Raw genomic sequence first — 25,746 nt, 5'->3', positions numbered from 1 at the left:
AAATGCAATACTAATTTGACAACAGTCTAATGATCCAAGTACAAAAAAAAACCTACACCTCCAATCCCGCCTCTGTTCTATAAAAAAATATCCATGTAACACTGTGTCAGTTTAACAGATGTAAAACAACTGCTTTCCAAACTCTGTGTTTTGGGCATGACATTTTTACCTTCATCTAGGGCAGCTAAAAAGCTAGAGCTGGCCCTGTCAGGTTGAGTGGATAGATTGTAATACTTTGGAGACTATGACAGTACAGATCATTGACTGTTGTTAAAGCTTTCATTCTGAGAGATGAGTTATTGCAATGTTGAATTGTATATGATGGTGAAATAGACATTTGGAGAAATACATTATCGATATTTTGTCAAATACACAGACAATACATACTGTACATATGTAATACTAAGGTCTCTACCCCCACTTGCTCTACTAAACAATGGTGGACATTGCATAGACTCTACTGCATACTTGACAATTTAATATAGTGTAGTTGACAAAAATGCAGCTAGTCTGCAAGACATATATTGGACAAATGAGATAAAATCTTCAAGCAACACAAAAGGAGTGCCCACCAGAGGGCCCCTGGTAGGAAAAAACCATAAAGCCAAAGAAGCAACAGAGTTTAATTTGGTTTATCAAGTTTTGGAGAAGTACAACAGTAGATGTGCCACTCAGATTCAGTAAAATGGCACCTTTGACTACAGTCACTTTCACTGCTCATTGCTTTACTTCCATATTGACAAGCAAAGTGTAAATTAAGTTGTAATATGAAATTCCTGGCCATCATTAGCAGTTTGTCAGCTATTTGTATTTTCTAATTTAGAATTCCACTCCAAAGTTAACACAATACTTAAAATACCTGTATGTGATGCAATGTAAAACAAACAGTCATTAAATATGCCTATTGAGTTCATAGAGTCACAAAAGCTTTTGATAGGTGCAGTACATCAAATGGATTAGATGACTATTCTTTGTCCTCATAGGTTGGCAGCACACATGAAATTAGTTGCATGCATTTTTACAAGCCCTAGCCGCTCTTCTGCTATGTGATTTGTTACCAAAGTGCTTGTAGATGGTTGCATGTAGCAAGCAAAACCTTGGCCCTATGGCTCAGCTCCATTAACGTTTTATAATTTAAAGAGATTACTTTGTTTCCGACTTTACTTAATTCTTCTATATGCAGCACTGCTTGAAAACGACTTAAATAAGTGACTGGCCCATTTCCTACTATATTGTGCATTTTGCTGCATGCTTTAAATGAAATTTTACCATTTATTTCATGAGCATCTTTATTTCAGTGGCTGTTTTTACTGCTACAAAGGAAAAGAATAATAACAATAATACCACTGAAATATAATTCCCTTAGACACAAGACGGGTTTTATGGTCCTGTGAATAATCTTTTATTGCAAATTGTGAAACTGAATTTAAAAGCCTTAGTAAATGTCTCTCATTTGAATATGAGCACATCAATATGAATTCTACAGATAAAATGAACATTTCCACACTTGCATCAGGAATCCTTGAAAAGCAAAAGCATATGGGCAGTAATGCTGTTTGTAGCTGTCAAATAAATTACTATTTTATTATCATAAGAAAGTGTTCCAAATCTGATAGTTCCTTATAATTAGCTTCTCTGTTGTAAATGTACAACTAAATGATTTGTAGTTTAAAATATTACACAAAATGGAAAGGGAAGGAATTAAAATGTAACAAGGCAGCAAGGAAACCCACTACCTGCCTTAGTGATTTGCCTATTAATACTTGTGTGAGGCCACTACACACACACAAAAAAAGCTTTTTATGCATTTGTTGGATTTTAACAGTTGATAACTTGCCATTTTTATACCGAGTATTTCTTTTAAGCTCCAAATGTTATTTTTTTATGCTATACAGCTTATTTTGTATATTGTGGCATAATAGTTAACACTTGAATACATCAGTAGACAGTGTAACTTAGTGGGTAAGGCTTTGAACTTCAAGCCTTGAGGTTGTAGTTTCAAATCCCACTACTGGCGCTGTGTCATCATGAGTAATACACTTCACAAGTCTGTGCTCAATTTGTATCTAATATGTTGTAAGTTGCCTTGGATAAAAGTATCAGCCAAAACTGAATTCTTCTTTGATTCCCTTTGTTTGTGTGGGCTTCTAGCTTCCTCAGTTGTTTGATGATCCACGGAGAAAGTGGGAGTATCCCCTATGATAGTCTGGCATGATGCTAGGTTACCTGTTCAAAAACTATGAGATAAAACATGGATGTAGATTTATTTTGGATCTTAATTGTATCCGCCCATCCATTACCAAATGTTGGCATCGCTTTTGATCAGCCTTTTCTGCTGAGGGCCACAGTATCAGTTTGCTAAAATGGACAGACCAGACCACCTTAATCCTATTGACTTTTCTCCACTCCACTGCCCTACCTTATCTATAGCATTTCTAGTTATAAATGCAAATATAACCATTGTGTTAAATTAATTGCTTATTATATAAACACTTCAGAACTGTTACAGCCAAATATCATTTGTAAAAATATCAGTCATTAGAGAACAATAAAAATCATGAATGACAATATTAAATTTCATTTAGTTATTCATTCAGTAAACAGCAGATATTAATTGAAGTTTTCCTGTTTATTGTTTGCAGTCCCTAGTGGCGTCATTAATGCAGCATGAAGCATTCATTGTTGTATTTAGAAAGTAAATTCTGTTTGATTGAAGTGCTTGTCTAAAAGGCTTCAATAAAACATTGACTCATCGTCTGCAGTCAAAACTCACAGTTTTAATTGAAAGGTTCTGAAAGCAATTTGACTAAACATTACCAGCCACACTTGCGGCATTTGACGCGAGGGAGTAGGTTTCTGTGAATTGCTCTAAAAATCAGATTAGGCTTAAAGTCCAGGAGAAGTCAAAGTTCATCTCCTTACATGACTTAAAGCTAAGCATATTTTTGCCTTGATTAATGCTTGCAAGTCAGCTTGATGGAAAGAAGGGAAAATGAAGGAGAAAGGAAAAGCAATTGCTATTGTAAAGATTTTACACTCTGAGAATATAATGATGGTAAGAAATAAAAAAATAACATTTTTCAGAAACTGTTTACCCAAATTAAAATTAAATCATCATTTTAACATCTTATTAGAATCATAAAAACGTTCTCAGATGGATATTTATATTTATATAAATGTTTAGAAAGGTTTTCTTTGTCTTTTCTTACAAACTTTTTGTACATATTTTTTTCTTTGAGATGTTTGCTGTATTGCTAAACAGCATGGCAGAGTACCTAAGGTGAAGTAAACATTTGGCTAAACATATAACAGGCAGTGATTTTGTAAATACAGTAGTGTGAAACAGCTATATTTTAATCAAGAAAGCAGCTTGGGACAAAATGTGCAAAATCTTGTTTATATCACATTTAAATATCCATTTGTGTAGCTTTCTTTACAGTTGTAAAATAAAACAGGTACTGCACATTGATTCATTATAGAACAAAGTGAATTCCTCTCCTGGAATGTGCTTAACATGTCTTAATCCTTGTAATCCCTCACTCAGAATTCAGTTCAATCTTAAGCACTAGTGAGTTCCTTAAATTCTTTAACTCAAGCTAATTCCCTTCGAGGTAGAAAAGTTGTAAGCAGATTTTGTAAACTGCAGCTGGTAAACCATTCAAGGGCTGACAGAAGAAATGGCCTGTTCAAGCTGGCTAGCAAACTAGTTTCTGAACCAAAAATCCATTTTAGATATGCAAAAACTGACTGGCATTACAATTATACAGATTGTATAAAATTTTGTCTTGGTGATTATCATTATTATTGCCATCTTCAGAAAGAGAAAACAAAAGAATATTAGAGAATGGAGAACAAAAGCCAAAGATCAGCGCTCCCAAGGTTGAATGTAAACATACGAGTCCCAAGAAATGCTACCTTATTTTGTAAAACAACTGGATCTTTTGTATTGAGTAAAAGTATTTATTGTATGAAATAGACAAAAAAGTATCTCAAACCCAGTACAAAATAAAAAGCAGTATATGATAATTCCATCAGAACAAAATGTTTTCCTTTGATAAACAAGGTAAGACTGAAGGTGTCTGCCATACTGTAACTCAAATATGACAATGTGGATGTGGATCCATTGGAATTATAAAACAATCTGACAGAAAAGTAAAAGACATTATCCTGGAATATGGCCAAAAAATATGCCCATGATGAACACGTTGTGCAATTTTAAATTGTATTACTCCATGCCTAGAACTTAAGAAGTCCTATGAATAAGAAGAAATTATTCTGTCACTTAAGCACCTAGCAAAGACTAAGAGGGAATGATTTTCCATTAACTGTCTATTTAATGTATACTGTATATCTATAAAATCAATCTATCAGGGATTGTTCTAGAAAACATATGGGTTGGTTTCTTTTATGATTTTAGATTATTTCTTGGTCAGTGGGGTTGCTCAGTACAGCACTTCTGACTCTATGGCAAATGGAGAGTAGAACTGTAAGTTGAAACTACTGTAAATTATAACTTAAAGGATCATTGAAGCACAGGTTTCTGTTATCTGAATGCCCTGCAACGGGTACAAATAAAAATACAGTGTATGTCATAGAGATTCCTGCAGTCTTTCTACTCTGTTAGTTATACTAGTAGCTTAGAGATACTGTATTTCTAGACAAGTGGCCTTTATTTATTCTTTGGGGCTGGATTTAGGGTCCTGTCAGTTAAAAGCATGCCAGAAATATGGTGGTTATATAAATGTTAAATATTTATTGACCAGAATTATTGCAGGCGTGTTAAATGCTGAGTCACTAACTGGTTACTGTCAGCACCCAGCAACATTTGGATGGCAAATGGTTAGAAGGAGCGTGATACCAAATGACAGACGTCAATCTTAGAATGATTTTTAAAACATTTAAAAGGAAAATGAGAAGTCTAATCCATCCATAATAATTATCCTGGGTGCTGAAAAGCCTGGGTGACGCTGTCTTTCATCATGGCACTTCACACATGTGGTATAAAAACATTCCTGCTGTAGGGAGTCAACTAAGTGGCATAGATGATGAGCAGCACTACAATGACTATGTAGTGTTAAAAGAATTTTTTTTTATTAATCAAGAAGATGAATGTGGAAGAAGCATTTTGGATAGCATAATTTTATTCAAAACAGACAAAGCGGACTGTTTGCTTTTTAAAATAATGCTACTTGTATCTCCCTTTCTCCCCATGTATACAAATATCCAGGGGAATACATTAAAATAACAATCTGGTGACAGATCATTGCCTAATTACTCCTTGGCTTGAATCATGCCAAAGTCACTGTCCTTATGGAGTGGGTACACTTTCCCTATTAGTCTATGGCTACTCTGCATTACTCCCTCATCCTAAAGAAATGTGTTTTAGGTTAATTAGTAAAGTGATGTTGGGTAAATTACACTGATATCAGCTTGGGCGTGTGTAAGCCTGTCTTCTGGTAATATGAAGAGGCTTGGTTCTAGGCATGTGCTCGATGATGTACACACTCTTTACAATCCTGTAATGAATAAAGCAGGTTGAGAATATATATATTTTTAAACTTTATTAATCCCAAAGGAAATTACTTGGTTTTTTCGCATACCCCTTGGGGTCAGAGTGCAGGGTCAGCCATTGTACAGCGCCCCTGAAGCAACTGAAGGTTAAGGGCCTTGCTCAAGGGCCCAGCTGAGTAGGATCTCTTTTGGCAGTGACGGGGATTCGAACCGGCAACCTTTGGGATATCAGCGCAGATCCTTAGCCTCGTATGAATGAATGGATAGAAAATTCTGTTATTTGTCATGTGTTTGTACTGTGGTTGTTTAGGAAAACTAGGAAATGGCAAAGAAATTTAAATGGCAATGATAAATCAGCAATTCTCAACAAATTGAATTTAGTATCAATTGTGCAAAACTAAATTTGTCTGTTTCACTCATTATTACTTAATAGTACTGAAAAAAACAAAGAACTGTCACAAGGAAACACTTATTTGAAATCCCAGCATTTTGAAAATATTATTTTTTTAAATCATTACAATATGTTATTGAATTTTTAAACAACTAATGTGAGTTAGCATCCATTTCAATATTTGTGTTTAGTTTTTAGGGCAATAAAATGCATTTTGTTTCTTTATATACAGTAGATTAAATAAAATAAAACATTCATTCTGATACAGCTATTTGTGGATTTGATCATGTAGTTAATGGTGGTGCATCTTGGAAAACAGACAATTCTCCTGCTCTAGTTATTTCTCTATTTACTTTGCTGTGAAATTTAAGTGAGACCTTTAGGATTTCAGATCAATAGTGAGGTTTAATACCCTTGTGAGCCTAAAGTTGATAGTACCCACTCTAGAGGAGCTGTCTTCTGTAGTTGCAGCTACACAATGAAAAAACTCAAGTAGTAATAAACTTTGCATAATGGCATACAAAAAAAAATGGAAAACAATGAAAGTATGAATTTTTAAAATTATTTTCATTTTAAGGACAATCATATTATGTAATATTATTTATCTTTGTATGATTGTAATGAATTTTATTTACTCTTTTCCAGCTTCCTTTGACCAGCAGTATTCTGGATGTATATGGAGGTGACCCAGGTATGACCCCCCCTAATCTTGGACCAACATCTGGTTCATGTCCCACAAACTTCAGTGTAAAAAGGGAAGCTCCAGGTATGCAACATAGTACATAACATTTAAATGAGAAAGAACACAGTCTTTTTCAGTCTGAGGCCTGAATGATGCTCCACGTCTACAACATATACTGTATACAATTTATTTCCACCTTTACAAATTATAGCATTAAGCACTGAATTTGTTGTGCCTAAAAGCTGGTATCCTCTCTTTTACAGTTTCTAAAAGTTATTAAACTAACCAGAGTAGTCACTTCCACATGATTTGGACCTGTACAATTTGCTTGACAGAAAATAAGTCCTCTGGCAATTAGAGTATAGATACAATATAAAGAGTAAGAACACTTGTTTTAAAAATGTATTGTTTTTCCCATTTAAGCAAATATAACATCACAAAATGCCAAATCCTCTGTCAGCTCAGTGGTATGGGTAGAAAACTGGAATATTCTGAGAAGGCTAAATCAGAAAGTGAGGAGTATTCTAATTAAACACAGACAAATTACATTGTGCACACAGTCAGTAAGTCAGTGATTTTCCAACCCACTATATCCTAACACAGGGTCACCGGGGTCTGCTGGAGCCAATCCCAGCCAGCGCAGGGTGCAAGGCAGGAACAAATCCGGGGAAGGAGCCAGCCCACTGTAGGGCACACACCCACACACCAAGCACACACTAGGGACAATTTAGGATCGCCAATGCACCTAACCTGCCTGACTTTGGACTGTGGGAAGAAACCGGAGCACCCGGAGGAAACCCACACAGGGAGAACATGCAAACTCCATGCAGGGAGGATCCGGGAAGCCAACCTGGGTCTCTTTACTGCAAGGCAGCAGTGCAACCATTGTGCCACCGTGCCACCCATTGTACACACAATTTATTCTAAAATTGTTTTAAGTGGGCATCAGTATGAAACTTGTGTAAGAACATACTTAACCATCTGCTAAAGTATTTCCCAGCAGCACTGGGTACAAGACAGGAACCAGTGTTAGTTCATCGCAGAACCCTCTTACACATACATTCACAAGGTGCTAGGTAAGAATTTCCAGTTACCCTAACTGGCTTGAATTTGAGGATTTGAGGATATTGGAGAATAACTGTCATTATCACAGCAGAACAAACTGCAGAGAGATGAAAAAAAACGGGAAGGATTCAAACCTAGGACACTTGGATCCATGAAGCAGTGCTAACCACTGCACTTCAGAACCAATATAATGTACTGTAAAAAACAAAAGTTTTTCTGTCTGACTTAAAGTGTTATTGTTATGATGTAACACATTGTTCCACAGAAAAAAAATCACTTCATTGATTTGAGTGACATATTCCAACATAATAGATGGGGTCGTAATTGACTCTTTATTTACAAGTTTCTGCATCATAAATCATTCCTAAATTGAGAATAAAAAAATAAATAAAAAGATCTTTTAGAACAAAGGAGACAATCCCAGCCAACACAGGGCGCAAGGCAGGGAACAAACCCTGGGCAGACCGTGATCTTCTGATCTCCAATTGTAGTGTATGTCATTACCACATGGTGTTAAAATGTAAATATACTAGTAACTATTTCAAAATCAATGTATAAGTAAAGAAATAGCACTAACTAGTTCTCAAATACTAACAGTTATAAAAGATTAATGGATTTTAATTTTTCAACCTAAAAGCAATACAGAAAATACAAATCTTATTACTTTTGGTAATAGTTTTTTCTTGATTTCTATACTGTAACATAATACCTTACTAGTCTTTTTAATTGGATTTGTACACAACTGAAAGTAGCCAATGATGAATCCGTTGTACCCCCAATTCTTTCTTGAAATATATACTTTTTGCTCTAAATAACCTCCATATTATAAATTATATATAATATGTTTTTTCATATGCATAAAGCTGTCCTGGGTATGATGTTAATCTGCATCCAGCCCTGCAAGCAAGTCCTCCAACTTGTATGGAAAACTCGAGGGTTGATGGCAGGATTGACACTCCAGCCACTGTAAAAAACCTCACACTGTTCAGTGTGGTGCTGGGGTGTCACCTGTTGTACAGCTGTCCTCGGATCCCAATTCAGGTGGTTCATTGTGTGGTGGGGGTGGCAATGCGTTATTATCAGCGCATGCTCCCAACCTCCTCCTCCTATGTATAAATTATAACTTATTTACAGTAAACATCATGGACTACACATCTGCCCATACATTTCTGTGCAGGATTGTTCTTTATGAATTTATCCTACTAAAACTATCTGTTTCAATTAATTTTAACTGGAGTTAACCCCAGATAGTCAAGTTTTTATGTAACTTACTGTAAGTATATAAATATAAAAAGTAGCACAACCAAACCTAAACCCCACATGTTGTACCTCAAATTCAGAAATAGATTTTTGCAACATAATGTGTTGCATTGTCTTTAAGCTAATTCTGCACCCAGTTGCACTCCCCTCTGATGCTGTCATGCTGTAAGTATAGCGCCACTGAATCTAGGTGAACAATCTTGACAATTCCACATTATATATAGAGTCACTATAATTCACATTGAATAATTTAGCAAGATGCTTTGTAGATACTAAAATTTTTAATGTTGTCATACCTGTGGTGAAAAAAGGAAAGGGAAAAAAATTAGGACTCTTCTAAGTCAAAATGAGTTCCAACAATCAGAATCAAAAAACATGTATATAGGTTCCAATACCAACTCAGAATCTTTAGACCCAATTTTTATCTGTACAACCTCGGTACACTAAAACACTAATAGTAATTTGTGTTTTATACACAAACTGGACACCAAGAACAGCACATCACCACCTTAAATAGCAAGCTTAGAATGACATCACATTCCACAATTGTGTGTTAGCTGCAGGAGACCTGTAATTAACAACAAGGCTAGGACCATACAGGGATAGTACAAAATTGTGGTGGATCATGAGAAAATTTGAAAGTAAAATGGCAAAGTGAGGATGTTACCGAAATAACACTACAATTTAATAACAATATAAAAACTAATACAATAATAAAAAATTAGAATGGGAAAAAGTTAAGCTCACTCCAGCACCACAAATTAATGACTGATATATGTACTTTTTTTGATGGTCTAAAATGGATGCCACCTTGACCACTCCTTTTTGTTAAAGGAACTCACTGACATAAAAATTGCATGACAGTCAATCTACTCAAAGATCAAAGAGCAATTAGAAGTGGGATAGTTACAGCTACACTGTGGAGCTATTTGTAAAAAAAGAAGAACCATGTTGTCTAACAACTATTCCCACAACCATTTTCACCAGATCTCAATTATAATATGCTTTACTAGGATTAAGCACTTCTGCTATATACCTATTAAATTTCAAGCATTTTAGTAAAATCCCTTATCTCCAAACCAATGCTGATAATCTGTACACACAACTGTTATCGACAACTGATTTCCTACGATGTCTTGATCATTTTTCTATCTGTGTGAAAAATTAATTTATTAGGCTTATAATTATCAGGATCATACCAATTACATTTTTCTGCAGTGTTGGATATTTTCAGTTCTTAGAACATAGTGACCTCTGCAAAACAAATGTTAAATGTTTGAAAAACTGGTTCCTGCCTTATGCTACCAAGATAGCTGTGAATTGGGTTAAGGGGTTTCAGGATATTTATATGCATATAAATTTTATTAAAAGAAGCAGCTGACTTCACCAGTTCTAATTGTTAGATTCAGTCTGAACTGTTGTAAGTCAATGAGCAAAAATAAAGCATTACATCTTCTGCAGCCAAGCCTCAAATTGCTTTTGGAGTCTACCTATAGATAACACGTAAATAGAATACTGTAAGTTTATAATGTTTAATATAATAGGTCTATACCACTAGCCATTCAATACTATCTTTATATATAATACACTACCGTGGCTGTTCGTTTGTCTGTCCAGGATTTGAAATCACCTGTAGTTCGCAAACCGTTTGACCTACTCATCTATTGACCTGAAATTTGGCATACATATACTACGTGACGGCTACTATCCACTTTCGAGGTGATGATTGACCTCCAAGGTTATTCCTCTTTTTATTTTTATTTAATTGCAAAATCAACTCTCGGCAGTGGCCAGCAGGGCGGCTGTGTGATGCATGTATATGGGTGCCGTTCTCATCCCTACCACCTTCACCATCACTTCCCCTACCTGTTCATATCTTAAATCATTCTTGAGGCAGATTGAAGACTTAAGTGCCAGCTTAAGTACAATACAATACAAAACAGTTTATTTTTGTATAGCCCAAAATCACACAGGAAGTGCTGCAATGGGATTTAACAGGCCCTGCCTATTGACAGCCCCCCAGCCTTGACTCTCTAAGAAGACAAGGAAAAACTCCCAAAAAAACTTTGTGGGGAAAATGGAAGAAACCTTGGGAATGGCAATTCAAAGAGAGACCCTTTTTCAGGTAGGCTGGGCGTACAGTGGGGGTCAAAAGAAGGGGGTCAATACAATACAATACACAGAACAGAACAAATCCTCAATACAGCATAAAAATTAAAATTTTAGAAGTACAGAGCAGAATTTATCAGTAGATGATATAATATCAATAAGTGAAAAATGAAGGAAAACGTACTAAGTAATCGAAACACAAACACTGACAAAAAGATGCCGACGACAGAAGAGAAGAAGCGGGCCACTAGGTTGTTAAAAGAAGAGCTGCTCAGGAAGCAGCAAGCGCATCAGCCTCTGAACAAACGAATGCTAAACGTACAGAGAAAGAGTATGAAAACTATGAATGCTCAAGTCAAGTGTATTCAGTGCACGTTATCATGCAGTGCGCCGTTACTGGTAAATTAATAAAAAGCAATAACTACATTTGAAAAAGAACAATTTGGGTATGAAAAAAATTGATAGGAAGGAGGCAATCGAGACTTGGACTATTGGACAACCCATGCTGTTTTAAATGACAGCAATGAAAAGCAGCTAGGAGGCACACATTATCAGAGATCTAGTTTAGGCGCTTACATTAAGAAATTATTAACTAATTCATTATTTACATTAAAGAAAAGGAACAGAAGATTGCAAAACTATTTGTAATCTACATAAATCATAGTTATAAAAGAAATAGAACAAGTATTATTTTCCATCCCCCATCCCATTATAAGTACATACAGAACATACCGTACTTCATTACATGCTGCCAGATAGTGTAAATGTTTCTTTGTTAGTAGAGAATTTCTTATAATGGCTACTTAACTATCTCCTGGGAATCATATGACTGCCTCTGGACATTTGTTTATCTACTACAGCTGAAAAAATAAAGCCATATTCTACTAAAATAAAATCCATGGACAATACACTATTCAATAAATGCAACATTGCATCAGTGAGCTATGTCAAAACAATAAAAAGTTCCTTTTTCTTGCTGTGAGACATCCTAAAAACTGCTTTGGTCTTTTAAAGGGTTTATATCTGTGTGACCATCTAGATATTTATGAAATTGTTTACCAGGAAAAACATGTATGGAAAAATTGATGGTTTGAATGGTGAATTGCACAGATAATATTTGAATTTAGAACTTTAAAAGCAATGAATATAACAGGAATTCCTGGTGTGTACACTGTTGTATTTAAGTGGAAAAAGAGTTTTGAAGAAATGAATTGTCTTCCTACTAACTAGTTCTATGTAATTTTATTGTGGGTGCCCTGCAGAAGGCAGCCTGGAATTTTTAAATATCTTTTTCTTCCTTTTTCAGTGAGAAGAAAAATGTAAAACTAGCCAGCCATACAAAGCAATATCTAAAAACACTAAAAACATGAATGCATGTTTTGCAATAAGCGTTACTTAAAATTACAGAGCATTAGAGTTTCAAAATGTAATGGATGCATTCATAATTATCAATGCTTCAGTACACATTAGCGGGATGTGTATATTCCCACTTTAGCAATGCAGACACAAAAGCACATTTTGTAACTTTTTATGAATGTCATGCATCAAGTAAAACTAATTGATTTAGAAAATGGAAAGGATGTCTACAGCTTTTTTCCTCTTTCAACCAGAATTTAAGTGAATTACAATCTTTACAAGAAGCAGTGAATTTGGCAAATAACTATTATACAAAGTTTGTGCATTCCTTCATCAGTAAAAAGTGATTAAACTAAAATCAGGATCCTACTTTTAGATGACCACACACTTTACAGTCCTTTGTAATAAATCCAGAGAAATTCAGGGCTAAATATAAGAAAAACATGCTTGGAAGGACAACATTTCAAAAACCCTTTTCAATTTCTCTTGTCCAATCATTTTCCACAGAAAGAAAGTATCACCAGGGTATCAAAAGAAAGCTAATTTAAACAAATTTTTGAAACAGAAAAGAAAGAAGAATATAACTTTTCCTTCTCTTGTAATTTTGGAGCAGATTCTCACATAATGTTTTTGTATTTTTTTAACAGATGTTGATACACACGCTCTTGCAAAAGAACGACAAAAAAAGGACAACCACAACTTAAGTAAGAAAATTCAGGTTACTGTCCCTATTTATCTATTAACCTTTTATCTGTTATTCTGTCTGGCTTACTGTCAGTCTGCTCAGCACAAAAAGTCTGACATTAAGCCATTGTGGCCCTCTAGAATAGGAACTAACATCCTGAGCAGTCATTATTGTCTTTATGTTTGAAAATGCTCTTGCACAGTAAAATATATGGATGTAAAATGTGCATCTTTGTACAGTGATTAGTTTTGCTTTCACCTAGCTCCACCATTCTAGGTTTGAATCGCAGCCTGCTCACTACCTATGTAACCCCATGTCTGTGTAGGATTTTTCTGCACTCTGGCTTTACTCATATATCTCAGAGACAATCAAGTTCAGTTCATGTTGACTCTAAAGTGTGCATAGGATGAGTGCCTGCTTTTGTAGCTATTACGCATCCCATACAAAAATAAAATATGTATGTACTTTTTTGTTGGGATTTTGACCTTCTACATTTTGTTTTACACTTTTTTTATTTTGATGGTTTACTTTTTACTGTTTACTTTGCTAGGTCATTTTATAGCATAAAAAAGTTATTGTTGAAAAGAAAAGATTTAATTTTGTTGCACTGTGTTTGGAATGTTAAGCAAATATAAGACAAACTGGGGCCCTATGCAGAATCTGCTTCTTGGGCCCCCCAATCTCCCCAACTCACTCCTTCCTGAATCCACTAAATTAGTATCTATATATATATAATTCACTAAGGGCACGCAAGACAGTGAGCGCATGCAAGACACAGAGCCACGCCCGCCAACTCACAGAGCCCCGCCCACCAACTCTAAGACCATGGGATACGCATGACAAAGCCCCGCCCGCCATCTCTAATCCTACTTCCGCGTCCACAGTCGCTCTCGATCAAACAGCAATAATTAGCAAACAAACAATGATGACTGACAGTAACAGTGCAAAATTCACAATTGGTATGTCAGTTTGAAAAGATAAGTTTTGAAGGTAGTTTTCAAATGTGTTATTGAATCGACCTGATGTATATGACAGAGAAGAGAATTCCCAAGTTGAGGAGCACTATGAGAGACACTCAAGCTCCCATAGCACAGAGTTTGATGTGTGATACAGAAAGTACAGCTGCAGATGAGAATCAGAGTGAGCGAGACGAGTGTCAGTCTGTAGGAGATCAGTGAGGTTGTGGAGAGCTTTAAATGTTAAGAGCGGTACTTAGTATTGTATTCTGTAGTTAACAGAGAGCCAGTGAAGTTGAGAGAGAATAGGTGTAGTATGCTCAGTGGATTTAGAACAGCAGGTTATTATCCTGGCAGCAGAATTTTGAATAAATTGTAAGTGATGGATACGTTTTTCTGGGATGACAGAAATAATATCATTATAGTAATCTATATGTGAGGTGACTCGGGCATTAACCAATACTTTAGTACTGTGTGCGTAAGAACAGGACGAAGTCTAGAAATGGTTCGGAGATGGAAGAAAGCAGTCTGAGAAATGTTACTTATATGGGAGGAATTATTTCATAATAACAATTATTATTATTATTTAATAATTGCCATTATTAGTGTATAAATGGATATAAATAATTGCATGTAAACAATTCGCCAAAATCTGTTGTATGTAAACGATACTGCTTAAAACATTATTTTTTCATCAGAAAACCCGGTTTCCACGTCTACCTGTATTAGTTTAAATTGCACTTTTACCACTCGCAATAGGGTGGACGCACTGGGCAACACAGTGAATGCGGCGTCTATCTATATATTAATCTGAGCTAATATTTTTATTTTGACATTTTTATGTATGTCAAAGTAGCTTGCATCATGCGTTTCCATAGTTCAGCTAATAGCTAACTAATAAGAGTCTGTGTGTTGGTGAAATTTAAATGTGTGTTCTCAATGTAACAACACTCAAAGCATTTCATTTGCCAACTAACGTTAGCAACTTTTAACCACGTGTATCAGTCCTAAGTATGGCAGTAATAACTAATCCACAATGGTTTGTCAGCTAGGTATTATAACATCAGATAATATCTTTTAAACAATCAATATCAAAATTATTATGCATTGTTACTAGTTTTAGTGTAGTGGTGATTGATGCAAATTTAACTTACTGGAAGTTAAGTGAAAGTGCAGAAAGCTTTACTTTTTTTCCCTTGTCTGTGCTCCTGACATGTTTTGATCTGAAGCAGTCTCTCTGATCATTAGTGGAAAGTTATCACACCAAGTCACTGTCAACGACGTTAACTTGGTGATTCATGAAACAGCAACAATGCCATTAGGAACACCCCTCCTCCTCCATACCGGTCCTTCAATCACGGGTCCCACGCGCAGTGTGTCATGTGCGTATAGGAAGGTGCGACTCTGGCACAACATATTCAAGATTAAAACATATCAGTGTAATATTTTTCATCCTTGATACACTTGATAACACTATAATCTTGCAAGCTTTGTCCTACTGCTGTAAATAAGCAGGTACAGAAATAAGAAATAAGTGAATATATCTGAATTCCATGTCTAGTTTGAGAATTCTTAAGACAAAACATTATAAACTATGAGTTAACACTATTCCACTACACCACCCTTGTTTATTTTATTTAGATTATATTACAATTAGATGATTCAATTAAATGTTAATTATATTGCTAGCTAATTTAATTTCTTTGCAACTCAATGCTAGAGTGTGTATTCAATAATAATGAAAAATTCAATTTGCCTTCATATGATGGTATGGTTTCAGGAATGTTTTAAAGCTGGCCCATTAAATGTGAATTTATACAAAAAAATGAAATTGCTTTCTAGTCTTCCTCTCTGTTGACTTTTGCTTTTCTATTAAAAGTTTTCTGAAAATGAGTTTTTCTAAACCCTTGCAACAGATAAATGCATTTAGAGAACAGTATACCACTACTTCTGGCCAATAGTGTCAATGATTTATTTTTTAATTTTCTTGTGCATATAACTGAGTCACTGTCAAGATAATATATGCAATAATATGATCAATCATGTTAAATGATTTATTTAATCCCTTGTGAAATACACAGTTTTTAAATGTACATTTTGCTATAAATAATGCATTTCCTTAAATGGGCAAATTACCTGTTGTTCCATAATATAGCTTAAAAGATATTTAAAATGTATTTTTGCAATGATATCTTCAAGTAGCAGAGTGTTCAACATGAATTATTTAAAGCCTTTTCAGCTTTTACAAAATATCTAGACAGGGCTAGCAACAATGTTACAAGGATGTACTTAGCAATTGTACATTACTTTGCTTTTAACTTTGTGGGAAACAACAATAAATTATGGTATTCTCTATTTTATTATCAGGAAGTGTTTTAAACTACTTGCTTCAACTATCCAAACCATCGTAACTTAAACAAAAGCAACTTCTTTTCTCACGGTGGGCTCAATTCTGGGTGGGGGGGGGTATGTTTAGCAAGCTGGTTACCTTGTTGAAAGATTGATATGATTGATATGATACAAAGTCCACTCAGCTATCTTCAACAAGGGATTGATGTATATGTCAATATAATATGTACTCATTATGCCACTAATATTAGAAGTACATATTCACCACAAGCTGCAGGTACACATTGACCACTAATGATGTTATTCTAATATATGTGTGTAAAGTTAAAGCTTTTCTAATGTCTGATCCAACAAATCCTAAACTGCTTTTTAAAAACATCATTAATATAAAAGAGTATAATATAATATAAAGTATCACAGTGGTTAGTCCTGCTGCCTCACAGTTCAAACAGTCTGCAATCAAATCTCAGCCTGGTCAGTATGAGTGTGAAGCTTGTACATTTTACTCCATGTCTATTAACATTCTTCTTTGAGTAGTTTAATTTCACTACAGTACTTCATGCTCAGCTTGTTAGGTTATCTAATGAGACTAAACTGACCCCATGCGAATGCTGGACTAAGTGGATTCAGTGTTAAACTGTACGATATGCAGTGTTGGGTTCTGTTATACACCTAATGCTGTAGGATCAGCTCAGACTTCTGTGACTCTGACTTGAGTTAAGTGGATTCAATAATACTAGCCAACCCGCGTCGTAGCATACACCGCATAATCAGGCCGGTTTTTTAATGATTTTTAAGCACAGGGAGAAAATTAACATTTGAAAAATCGGTAATGTAATAAATCAACAAGAAAAGCAACATTGTAACAATGCACGGAACGAACCAACACACAATTGTCCGTGACTGAAAACTGGCGGACCGTCCTTGTGCCTTCTCCTGCCAGATGGAGGGATAGGGGTGCACGGCGCGGAGTGCGGAATGCTAAACACTTCTGGAAAGACACGGTTGTCTAAAACGAGTTGGTGTGAGAATACAACAGTAAGCGAATGAAAAGATGGAACTCTGGAGAGAGCAAAATACAACACAATAGTGAACCCGCAGCATAACAAACGCTGCATAATTATTTATTGATGGTTGAACACTTCTGGAAAGACACAGTTGTCTAAAAAGGGAGGGTTTGAGGATACAACAGAAAGTGAATGAAAAGATGGAACTCTAGACTTTTCATTGCTCTGTGTGGTTTTGGCTGGCTTTCTATATATAATCCACCAAGACACCCGACCACGGTAGTAGCGAGGTGGGAGGGGATTGTGAACAAAGTGCAGGAGCATCTAAGAAGACGCATGTTTGCCGCGGATGCGAATTGCTGTATGTAGCGTGTAAAACAGTTTGCTATGGTGGACACGGTTGTACGTCGTAACTGAAAACTCTAGACTGCCTACTTCATTGTGTTTTAACCTCAGTTGTAAAGGAATGTTTTAAGGACCCCATGGGATACCCCTTGGTTTTGGCTGCTTTTCTATATATAATCCATGAGTGGGAGTGTATGAGTCACACTTAGAGGGAATTCCATGTCTGCGCTGGGTAGACACACGGTCAATCTCATGCATAATTATTTATTGAATGCTAAGCACTTCTGGAAAGACACGGATGTCTAAAATGGGTTGGTGTGAGAATACAACAGTAAGTGAATGAAAAGATGGAACTCTGGAGAGAGCAAAATACAACACAATAGTGAACCCGCGGTATAACAAACGCCGCGTGGCTCAGATGTGCATGTGGACTCTTACCACAGATGAAAGGGACTAACTGGGTGGTCAGTGAGTTTTTGCGTCCAGGCAAATGGGCAGTTACTGTGAATGCCTAGAGAGCGAGAGTAGACGCCGGCCGGAGAAAAAGGAGTGTTGGTGGGCAGGAAAACGTCTTCCGTGTTCCCGCAGGAGCATCTAAGAAGACGCATGTTTGTCGCGGATGCAAATAGCTGTATGTAGCGTGTAAAACAGTTTGCTATGGTGCAAGCGGTCGTGCGTCGTAACCGAAAAGTCGGTTTTTACAGACTGCTTACTTCATTGTGCTTTAACCTCAGTTGTAAAGGATTATTTTAAGGATCCCATAGGATACCCCTCGCAAACCTTTTCACACGCTGCATATGGCGATTCACCTCCGCGAGAAACATGCCTCTATGAACAGTCAACGTAGCTCGGAGGTGCATGACATGCACATGACATTAACCTGACCTGCACTGCATGTGGCCTCTATGACAGACGAATATAAATGACGCCATTTTTTTGTGTCGTCGCGTCCCAGTTGGTGGGCGTGGCCCTGCGAGTTGTCGTCGTATCAAATGGTCTTGGAGTTGGTGGGCGTGGCTCCTTCCTGCGTGCGCCATAGGTGTCTCACTTGTCGGCGGCTAAGGGAATCCACGCCCCTTCCGGCGTGCTTTCCATGGTTGTCTTCCCTTAGTGAATTATATATATAGATAGTATTGAAAGAACCATATCTTTCAAGTTAATATTAATAGTACATTTACCAAAGTTTCACTTAATTTGAATAGAATTTAGCTTTCAAATAGAAATGGAAGATTTTGTTTATAAGCTTGCTATTAGTATGTGCGACTTGGGAACTGCAGGTCTGACATTGTGGTCAGCAACACAGGAGCACCGCAAGGAACTATACTTTCTCCGGTCCTGTTCAGCCCATATACATCAGACCTCCAATACAACTTGGCGTCCTGCCACGTGCAAAAGTTTGCTGACGACACTGCTATTGTGGGCTGCATCAGGAGTGGGCAGGAGGAGGAGTATAGGAATGTAATCAAGGACTTTGTTAAATGGTGTGACTCAAACCACTTACACCTGAACACCAGCAAGACCAAGGAACTGGTGGTGGATTTTAGGAGGCCTAGGCCCCTCATGGACCCCGTGATCATCAGAGGAGACTGTGTGCAGAGGGTTCAGACCTATAAATACTTGGGAGTGCAGCTGGATGATAAATTGGACTGGGCTGCCAATACTGATGCTCTGTGTAAGAAAGGTCAGTTGGCGTCCTTCAACATCTGCAATAAGATGCTGCAGATGTTCTACCAGACAGCTGTGGTCAGTGCCCTCTCCTACGCGGTGGTGTGCTGGGGAGGCAGCATAAAGATGAAGGATGCCTCACACTTGGACAAACTTGTTAGGAAGGCAGGCTCTATTGTAGGAATGAACAGTTTAACATCTGTGGCAGAGCGATGGGCGCTAAGCAAGCTCCTGTCAATCATGGAGAATCCACTGCATCCACTGAATTGTGTCATCTCCAGGCAGAGGAGTAGCTTCAGTGACAGACTTTTGTCACTGTCCTGCTCCACTGACAGACTGAGGAGATCGTTCCTCCCCCACACTATGCGACTCTTCAATTCCACCCGGGGGGTGGGGGTGGGGGGTTTAAATGCTAACATTATTCAAAGTTATTGTCTGGTTTTACATGCATTTTTATTACTCTTTAATTTAATATTGTTTTTGTATCAGTATACTGCTGCTGGATTATGTGAATTTCCCCTTGGGATTAATGAAGTATCTATCTATCTATCTAAGCTAAACATTTCATGGAATGTTCTTAATGCTCTGCTATATTTCTATATTTAGATAATAGAATGACCTCATATTATAGTTAGACAGCCCAAAAGGAGCATGTACTCTTAGACAGATAGGCATTAAGGGTATATAGTTTTCTAACCATTATTGATACCATTACAGTATATACGGTAGATATGTCAAATATAGGTCCTAGTTCATGTGATAACAAAGATTATTTAAGATAGGTAACCTTAACACTTAAGCCTTAAACAGGAAATTATAGACAAGAACTTTTTCTTTTTGGTGTGTGTATTATTAAGTTTCTTGTTTTTTTTTTATTTACGTGTAAACCGATTGCTTTGAATTTCACTGTAACTTTTAAAACAAACACACTTGGACTTTGGAGGTTTTATTTGTAATAAAAGTCATGGTAACTGCTGGAATGTCTTTCTGGTAGCTGTATTTTGAACTACTGTATATTGAACTATTTCAAAACCCTTGCTAATTGCAGATACAAATATCCTGTATTATCTATTTATCTAGAAAAAATAATATGATTATGATTAGTATATGCATGTAAGAATTCTATCATATACTGTACATGTGATAATACTGACCCTATAAAACCTAACACAGTATATTACTGGTGTGCATTGGTTATTATTGGTGGTTTACAGCATAGGTTTGAATCCTAATCTAGTCACTGTCTGTGCTGAGTTAACATGTTCTCTCCATTTCTAAGTATTTTTTTTCTCAGTGTATCCCAGTTTTCTGCTCTTATCCCCAAAGATAAGCAGGCTATGTTAACTAATTTTCCATGGCAAAGTGAGTGTGGGTGTGCACTGCAATGGATGGAAACCCTGTCCAGAAACGGCTCCTCTTTATTCTCACTGTTTTGAAGTGGAATTTCTGGGCTTGAAACAGAATGAATTTCTGAATAAGGGTACCTTTTTAAAAGTTAGTTCTTTATGTCTTTATATATATTTCTTCTAGGATCTCTACCCCACAATTATTAAACAAAGATCACAAAATCTCTATATTTATCCATCCTGTTTGTGTACATACATGTGTTTTTGCATTGTTGACAAATCCAGGCTATTTCCCTACCTTGCGCCTCTTCTGCCCAGATAAAGAATATTCCTGAAATTTAAGTGTACTCTAGCATTTATTAGTGTGCAGTTTAACATGCTCTCTAATATCTACAAAACTAAGAATTATCCAAATGTGTTCTGTCAAACAGTTGAAAGAAGACGGAGATACAATATTAACTACAGAATCAAGGAGCTTGGAACCCTAATACCAAAATCAAATGACCCGTAAGTATTAAAACATGAAACAGATTTGATGCCTTGCCTGGAGCCACTCAAGTTACTGCTCTCAGTAACAAAGATAATATTGGAAAAGACAGCTTCCCTCACTTATTGTATGTCTGCTACACTCAAACTAAATTAACTTTTTAAAAATTATAGAAAGTTTACAATGTAGCCTTAAATGAACTTTAACTCTGAGCACATGTCTGAAAATAATTTTGTCCACTGTAAACTGATACCTGCCAAAATCTTTATAGCCTGTATTATGCTGTTTGCGGGACTGTGCTAAAATATCGGTGACTTTATTTAATTTCTTAACCTGCTAGAGAAAGAGAAAACAGTCCAGGACAGGCTGTCAGTTCATTGCAGCATATTCTTATAAACACATCCACACTTGTGCAAGTTTAGAGTCATCATCTGGCCTAAATTACCCATCTTTGGAATGTAGGAAGAAAATCAGAGTACCTGATTAGACCCAAAGAAACGCAAATACTATAGTCAGGCTAGGAACTGAACTCAGAACCGTGCAGCTATGAGGCAGCAGTGCTCCCCACTGTGCCACCATGTTGCAGAATAGATGTGAAAAATATTATAAATGAATTACAACACAAATCTACCAAAAGAGAGCATGAATGCTTTAAAAAGTTAATAGTAGGGCACTTTATCAAAGCCATTATATGCATCTATAGCAAACTCTGCATCTCACAGCATGTATTGTCTTAGGATATGCACTTAACCATACTAATTAAAACACAGCATACACATGAACAAAGAAATGAAACCTAAAGCAAGGAAAAATGTGGATGCAAACTGCAACAACATTTATAGAGAACAGACATTGAAAGAGAGAGAGAGTGAGTAAGATCTCATAAGAAAAAAAATTGAAAAACCTTGCAGTGGTGAGATGTAGTTGAACTTTTGATAAAAATTAAACTAAAGGTTACTGATTTCTTCACGTTATTAGTCCATGATAAAAGAGATTATTACCCCTGATCAGACAAAGAAAAGGACAATTTTACAACAGCTCATTTTTTAAGAAGTAATGGCATCAGAAATGCACAGTATATAGCTTTTCTCCCCAAGTCCCATTTTTTAACTTCTTCTGACACCAATTTTCATTCGGGGATTAATTTTACCGTACAAGAGCTCTAGAATTGACTTTCTGCAGATATACTTAACTATTCTATTAAAATTCTCATTCAGGAGCAATAATGTCCGAGAATGAATAATGGTCATGTAAATCATCATTTCTTATTAATATAAAAGGCCTTTGTAAGTTTTTAAAAATTCTGCTGATGTGCACATTTGTGAAAAGGTTATCTTTACATCCTGCAGTGATATGCGTTGGAACAAAGGAACTATTTTAAAGGCATCAGTGGAGTACATAAAGTGGCTCCAGAAAGAGCAGCAGCGAGCAAGAGAGCTGGAGAACAGACAGAAGAAGCTTGAGCAGGTTAACAAGAGGCTTCTACTGCGAATTCAGGTCAGTAGAGGCTGCTGTAGCACCACCATGGGAAAGCTGTAGTTGGTCACAAATGATCTGGTGTGAGGCTCACTTCAAGGGTCAATGTTTAAGTGTACTGGCTGAACCTGATTAATATACAGATACATGAAAAAGAGCAATGTCACACAACCAAAGAATTAGGTTTGTATTTGATTGTGTCATCTCACTTAGTGAAGACAAATGTGTCTCTGGTTTTTAAATCATGCATTAGAATGTAACAAGTATTGACTCATTTGCAATCAGGTAGTGGAAACATTACAGAATTCACCACCTGGTGATGGAGTCCAGTTAGTTTTAAAATTAATTGATCCCAGTGACTGTGTAATATTCTGTCCCCAACCACAATCCCAGCTTCATTCCCGACCAAGCACAAACCCCCAACCACCAACCTGAAACATGTGACATTCTGGGCAAGATCAGATGCATACTAAAGACTTAAAGACTAAAGAAGAGGACAGGAGAAGAGCTCCTGTTTAAAACAGGCTTTTCAATCAGTGCTCTCATATTACAGTTTTTCTCAAATGCTAAAACACATTTCACAAATGTTTCCTCCATGTTCCCCAATGTCTAAACACAACACCCTTTTCTAAAGCTACATAAACACAACCACACCTTCTCACTTCAAAACTCAAACTTTCACACCAAAAGAGCAGCTAGAAGCTTTCAAAAATTGTAAACACTATACACATCATTACACACTACAGCAAAACAATTGAAAACACAATGCTCAATTTGTGAGAAGGTTCTTTGTTTCATAACTGCCAATGCATATTTTTAGAAACTTTACAGTAACAGATCTTCTTAGATCTCTGCAGAGGATTAGGCATTTGTGAGTTTCATATGAAGAGTATAAATCTATAGAAAATTCTGCATGTACACTACTGTAACACAACTCAATGCAAAAACTGAATCTATTGCACACAACAGTACTCTTGAAAACATGATCAGGGTGTGAAGTTTTTTTATTTACTTTATTCACACCACACACACACCATAATCACTGTGCGGCACCATGTGGCATCAATCCTCTGACTTGAATTCCTCTTCCCCTGACTCTGCCTTCATCCATTGTGTTTGTTTGGAATCTTCAGTAAACTGTGCACTCTGAACTTGCTTTTATACATGTGGTCACAGAATTAGCAACAAGTTTCTTCAATTTTGAGTTGTTGTGTGTAATGAATGACGCCAGGTGTGTTCATTGTGTTCAAATATTGTTGACTGTGGCAAGCATTTTGCATCACATGAGCTTTCATTTGAGAATATGAGCAGAGTGCTTTTGCAACTTGTTTTTTAGCAAGGAAAATGTGTTTAGATTTATGAGAACGGAGGATTGTGTTTTGTGAATTGTGTCTTCATGTGAAATGTGTTTATGATATTGGAAAATGATGGCTAGATTTAGTAAATGTGTTTAGACAACTGGTCATTTGGTTTAGAGGACTGGCTTTTGTGTTTTAGCATTTGAGAAAAACTGTAACAACTAAGGCAAAAACTTACACTTGCATTAAGTCTAGTTCTTTCCAAAAATAAAATATGTACTGAAATGACCAGTAATCTTAATAAAGCAATATGTAATATCTGACAATGTGATCAAGTGAATTTCAATTCATAGTGCTTAAAAGCCTTGAGATGGACTGACATCCTACCTAGGGTTGGTACTTGCCTTACATTTAGTTCTGTCAGAATAAGCTGGAGTACAGCATAACACTATAATACAATTTATTGGGTTTTAAAGAGGGAATAAGTTAGTACTTGATTATTCTGGTTGAATATTTTGCCGATGAGGGTATAACAGGGTCTGGAAAAGTCAAAGATTGTGTAGGTGGATGAAAGTGGGAAAAATTGAGTTTTTAGAATCGCATACAACGTAGGCTTTTAGTTTATGTGCTACTATTACCAATTTTAATCTGTTTTTTTTCTTTTCTTGTGTAAAGGTTTATTAAATTAGACTAGTGGAAGAAATTACATATAAATTATGGTAGTTACCCTTGTCATTTTAGTTAGCCATGCTACTGACCTCCACCTCGGCCTCTTGAATACTGTATCTTTTGTCTTTCCATTTACGCTTAATAAGTCAACTTAAAGTACTTCCTATAAGATTTTATACTGCAATATACAACTGAAACTTTTTTTTATAATTTGACACAGGCCTAGTGGGCCTGTCTCCAGAAATAAGCTGTCTATTGAACATTTTAATAACCTGCAGTAAGAGGGACATCTAGAATATGATAAAAGATTTCTTTTTAATTCATCTAGGACACAGATGCATAAATTAAACTAGCCAAGACAAATTTTCTCAGAAATGTTACGAAAGAGGGAGTGGCACAGTGGCACATGGAATTGCATATATTTGTTTTGTTTAGTTAGTTCTGTTATAGTGGGCGGCATGGTGGTGCAGTGGGTAGCGCTGTTGCCTCGAAGTTAGGTGACCCGGGTTTGCTTCCCGGGTGCTCCCTGCGTGGAGTTTGCATGTTCTCCCCCTGTCTGCTTGGGTTTCCCCTGGGTACTCTGGTTTCCTCCCACAGTCCAAAGACATGCTGGTTAGGTGCATTGGCGATACGAAATTGTCCCTAGTGTGTGCTTGGTGTGTGTGTCTGTGTGCACACCCTGCAGTGGGCTGGTACCCTGCCGAGGGTTTGTTTCCTGCTTTGTGCCCTGTGTTGGCTGAGATTGGCTCCAGCAGACCCCTGTGACCCTGTAGTTAGGATATAGCAGGTTGGATAATGGATGGATAGTTCTGTTATATGTGTGTCTACTAGAAAAACACCATGCCAAATTCAGTAGAACACCACCTTTTGATTGTGGAGCTGTATGTTTAAAGAAACTCCTTCAAATTTATATGAAAGCTAGAGAAACAATATCCCATTACAAGTTCTCCTGTGAAATGTGCAGTATATCAATCATTGAAGAAAGTGATGTACTGCTAGTTCTGTGAGTAATGCACCAAAATCAGGAATCCCTTATATCTGTACCCAAGATGTTACTGTCAATGTTGATGGTCTGGAAAGAAGTCCTTA

At 36.5% G+C, this 25,746-nt stretch overlaps 1 protein-coding gene and 1 long non-coding RNA gene across 4 annotated transcripts in view; one reads left to right on the top strand and one right to left on the bottom strand.

The window, feature by feature from the left end:
- The window catches only part of tfec (transcription factor EC), a 233,226-nt gene that overhangs the window by 197,089 nt on the left and 10,391 nt on the right, over positions 1-25,746 (top strand). For all 3 annotated transcript variants that reach the window (XM_039760976.1, XM_039760977.1, XM_039760978.1), the window contains 4 exons: positions 6,548-6,593; positions 13,022-13,078; positions 21,159-21,234; positions 22,564-22,711. In XM_039760976.1, the coding sequence (XP_039616910.1) occupies positions 6,548-6,593; positions 13,022-13,078; positions 21,159-21,234; positions 22,564-22,711 (327 nt within the window). The remainder of the gene's footprint in view (positions 1-6,547; positions 6,594-13,021; positions 13,079-21,158; positions 21,235-22,563; positions 22,712-25,746) is intronic.
- The window catches only part of LOC120533888, a 247,275-nt gene that overhangs the window by 215,376 nt on the left and 6,153 nt on the right, over positions 1-25,746 (bottom strand). The window lies entirely within an intron of this gene.

This window comes from Polypterus senegalus, chromosome 8 (assembly GCF_016835505.1).
Source record: "Polypterus senegalus isolate Bchr_013 chromosome 8, ASM1683550v1, whole genome shotgun sequence".
NCBI classification, from domain to species: Eukaryota; Metazoa; Chordata; class Cladistia; order Polypteriformes; family Polypteridae; genus Polypterus; species Polypterus senegalus.
The sequence above is the reverse complement of the archived record's forward strand: the minus strand, read 5'-3'. Positions and strand labels throughout refer to the sequence as shown.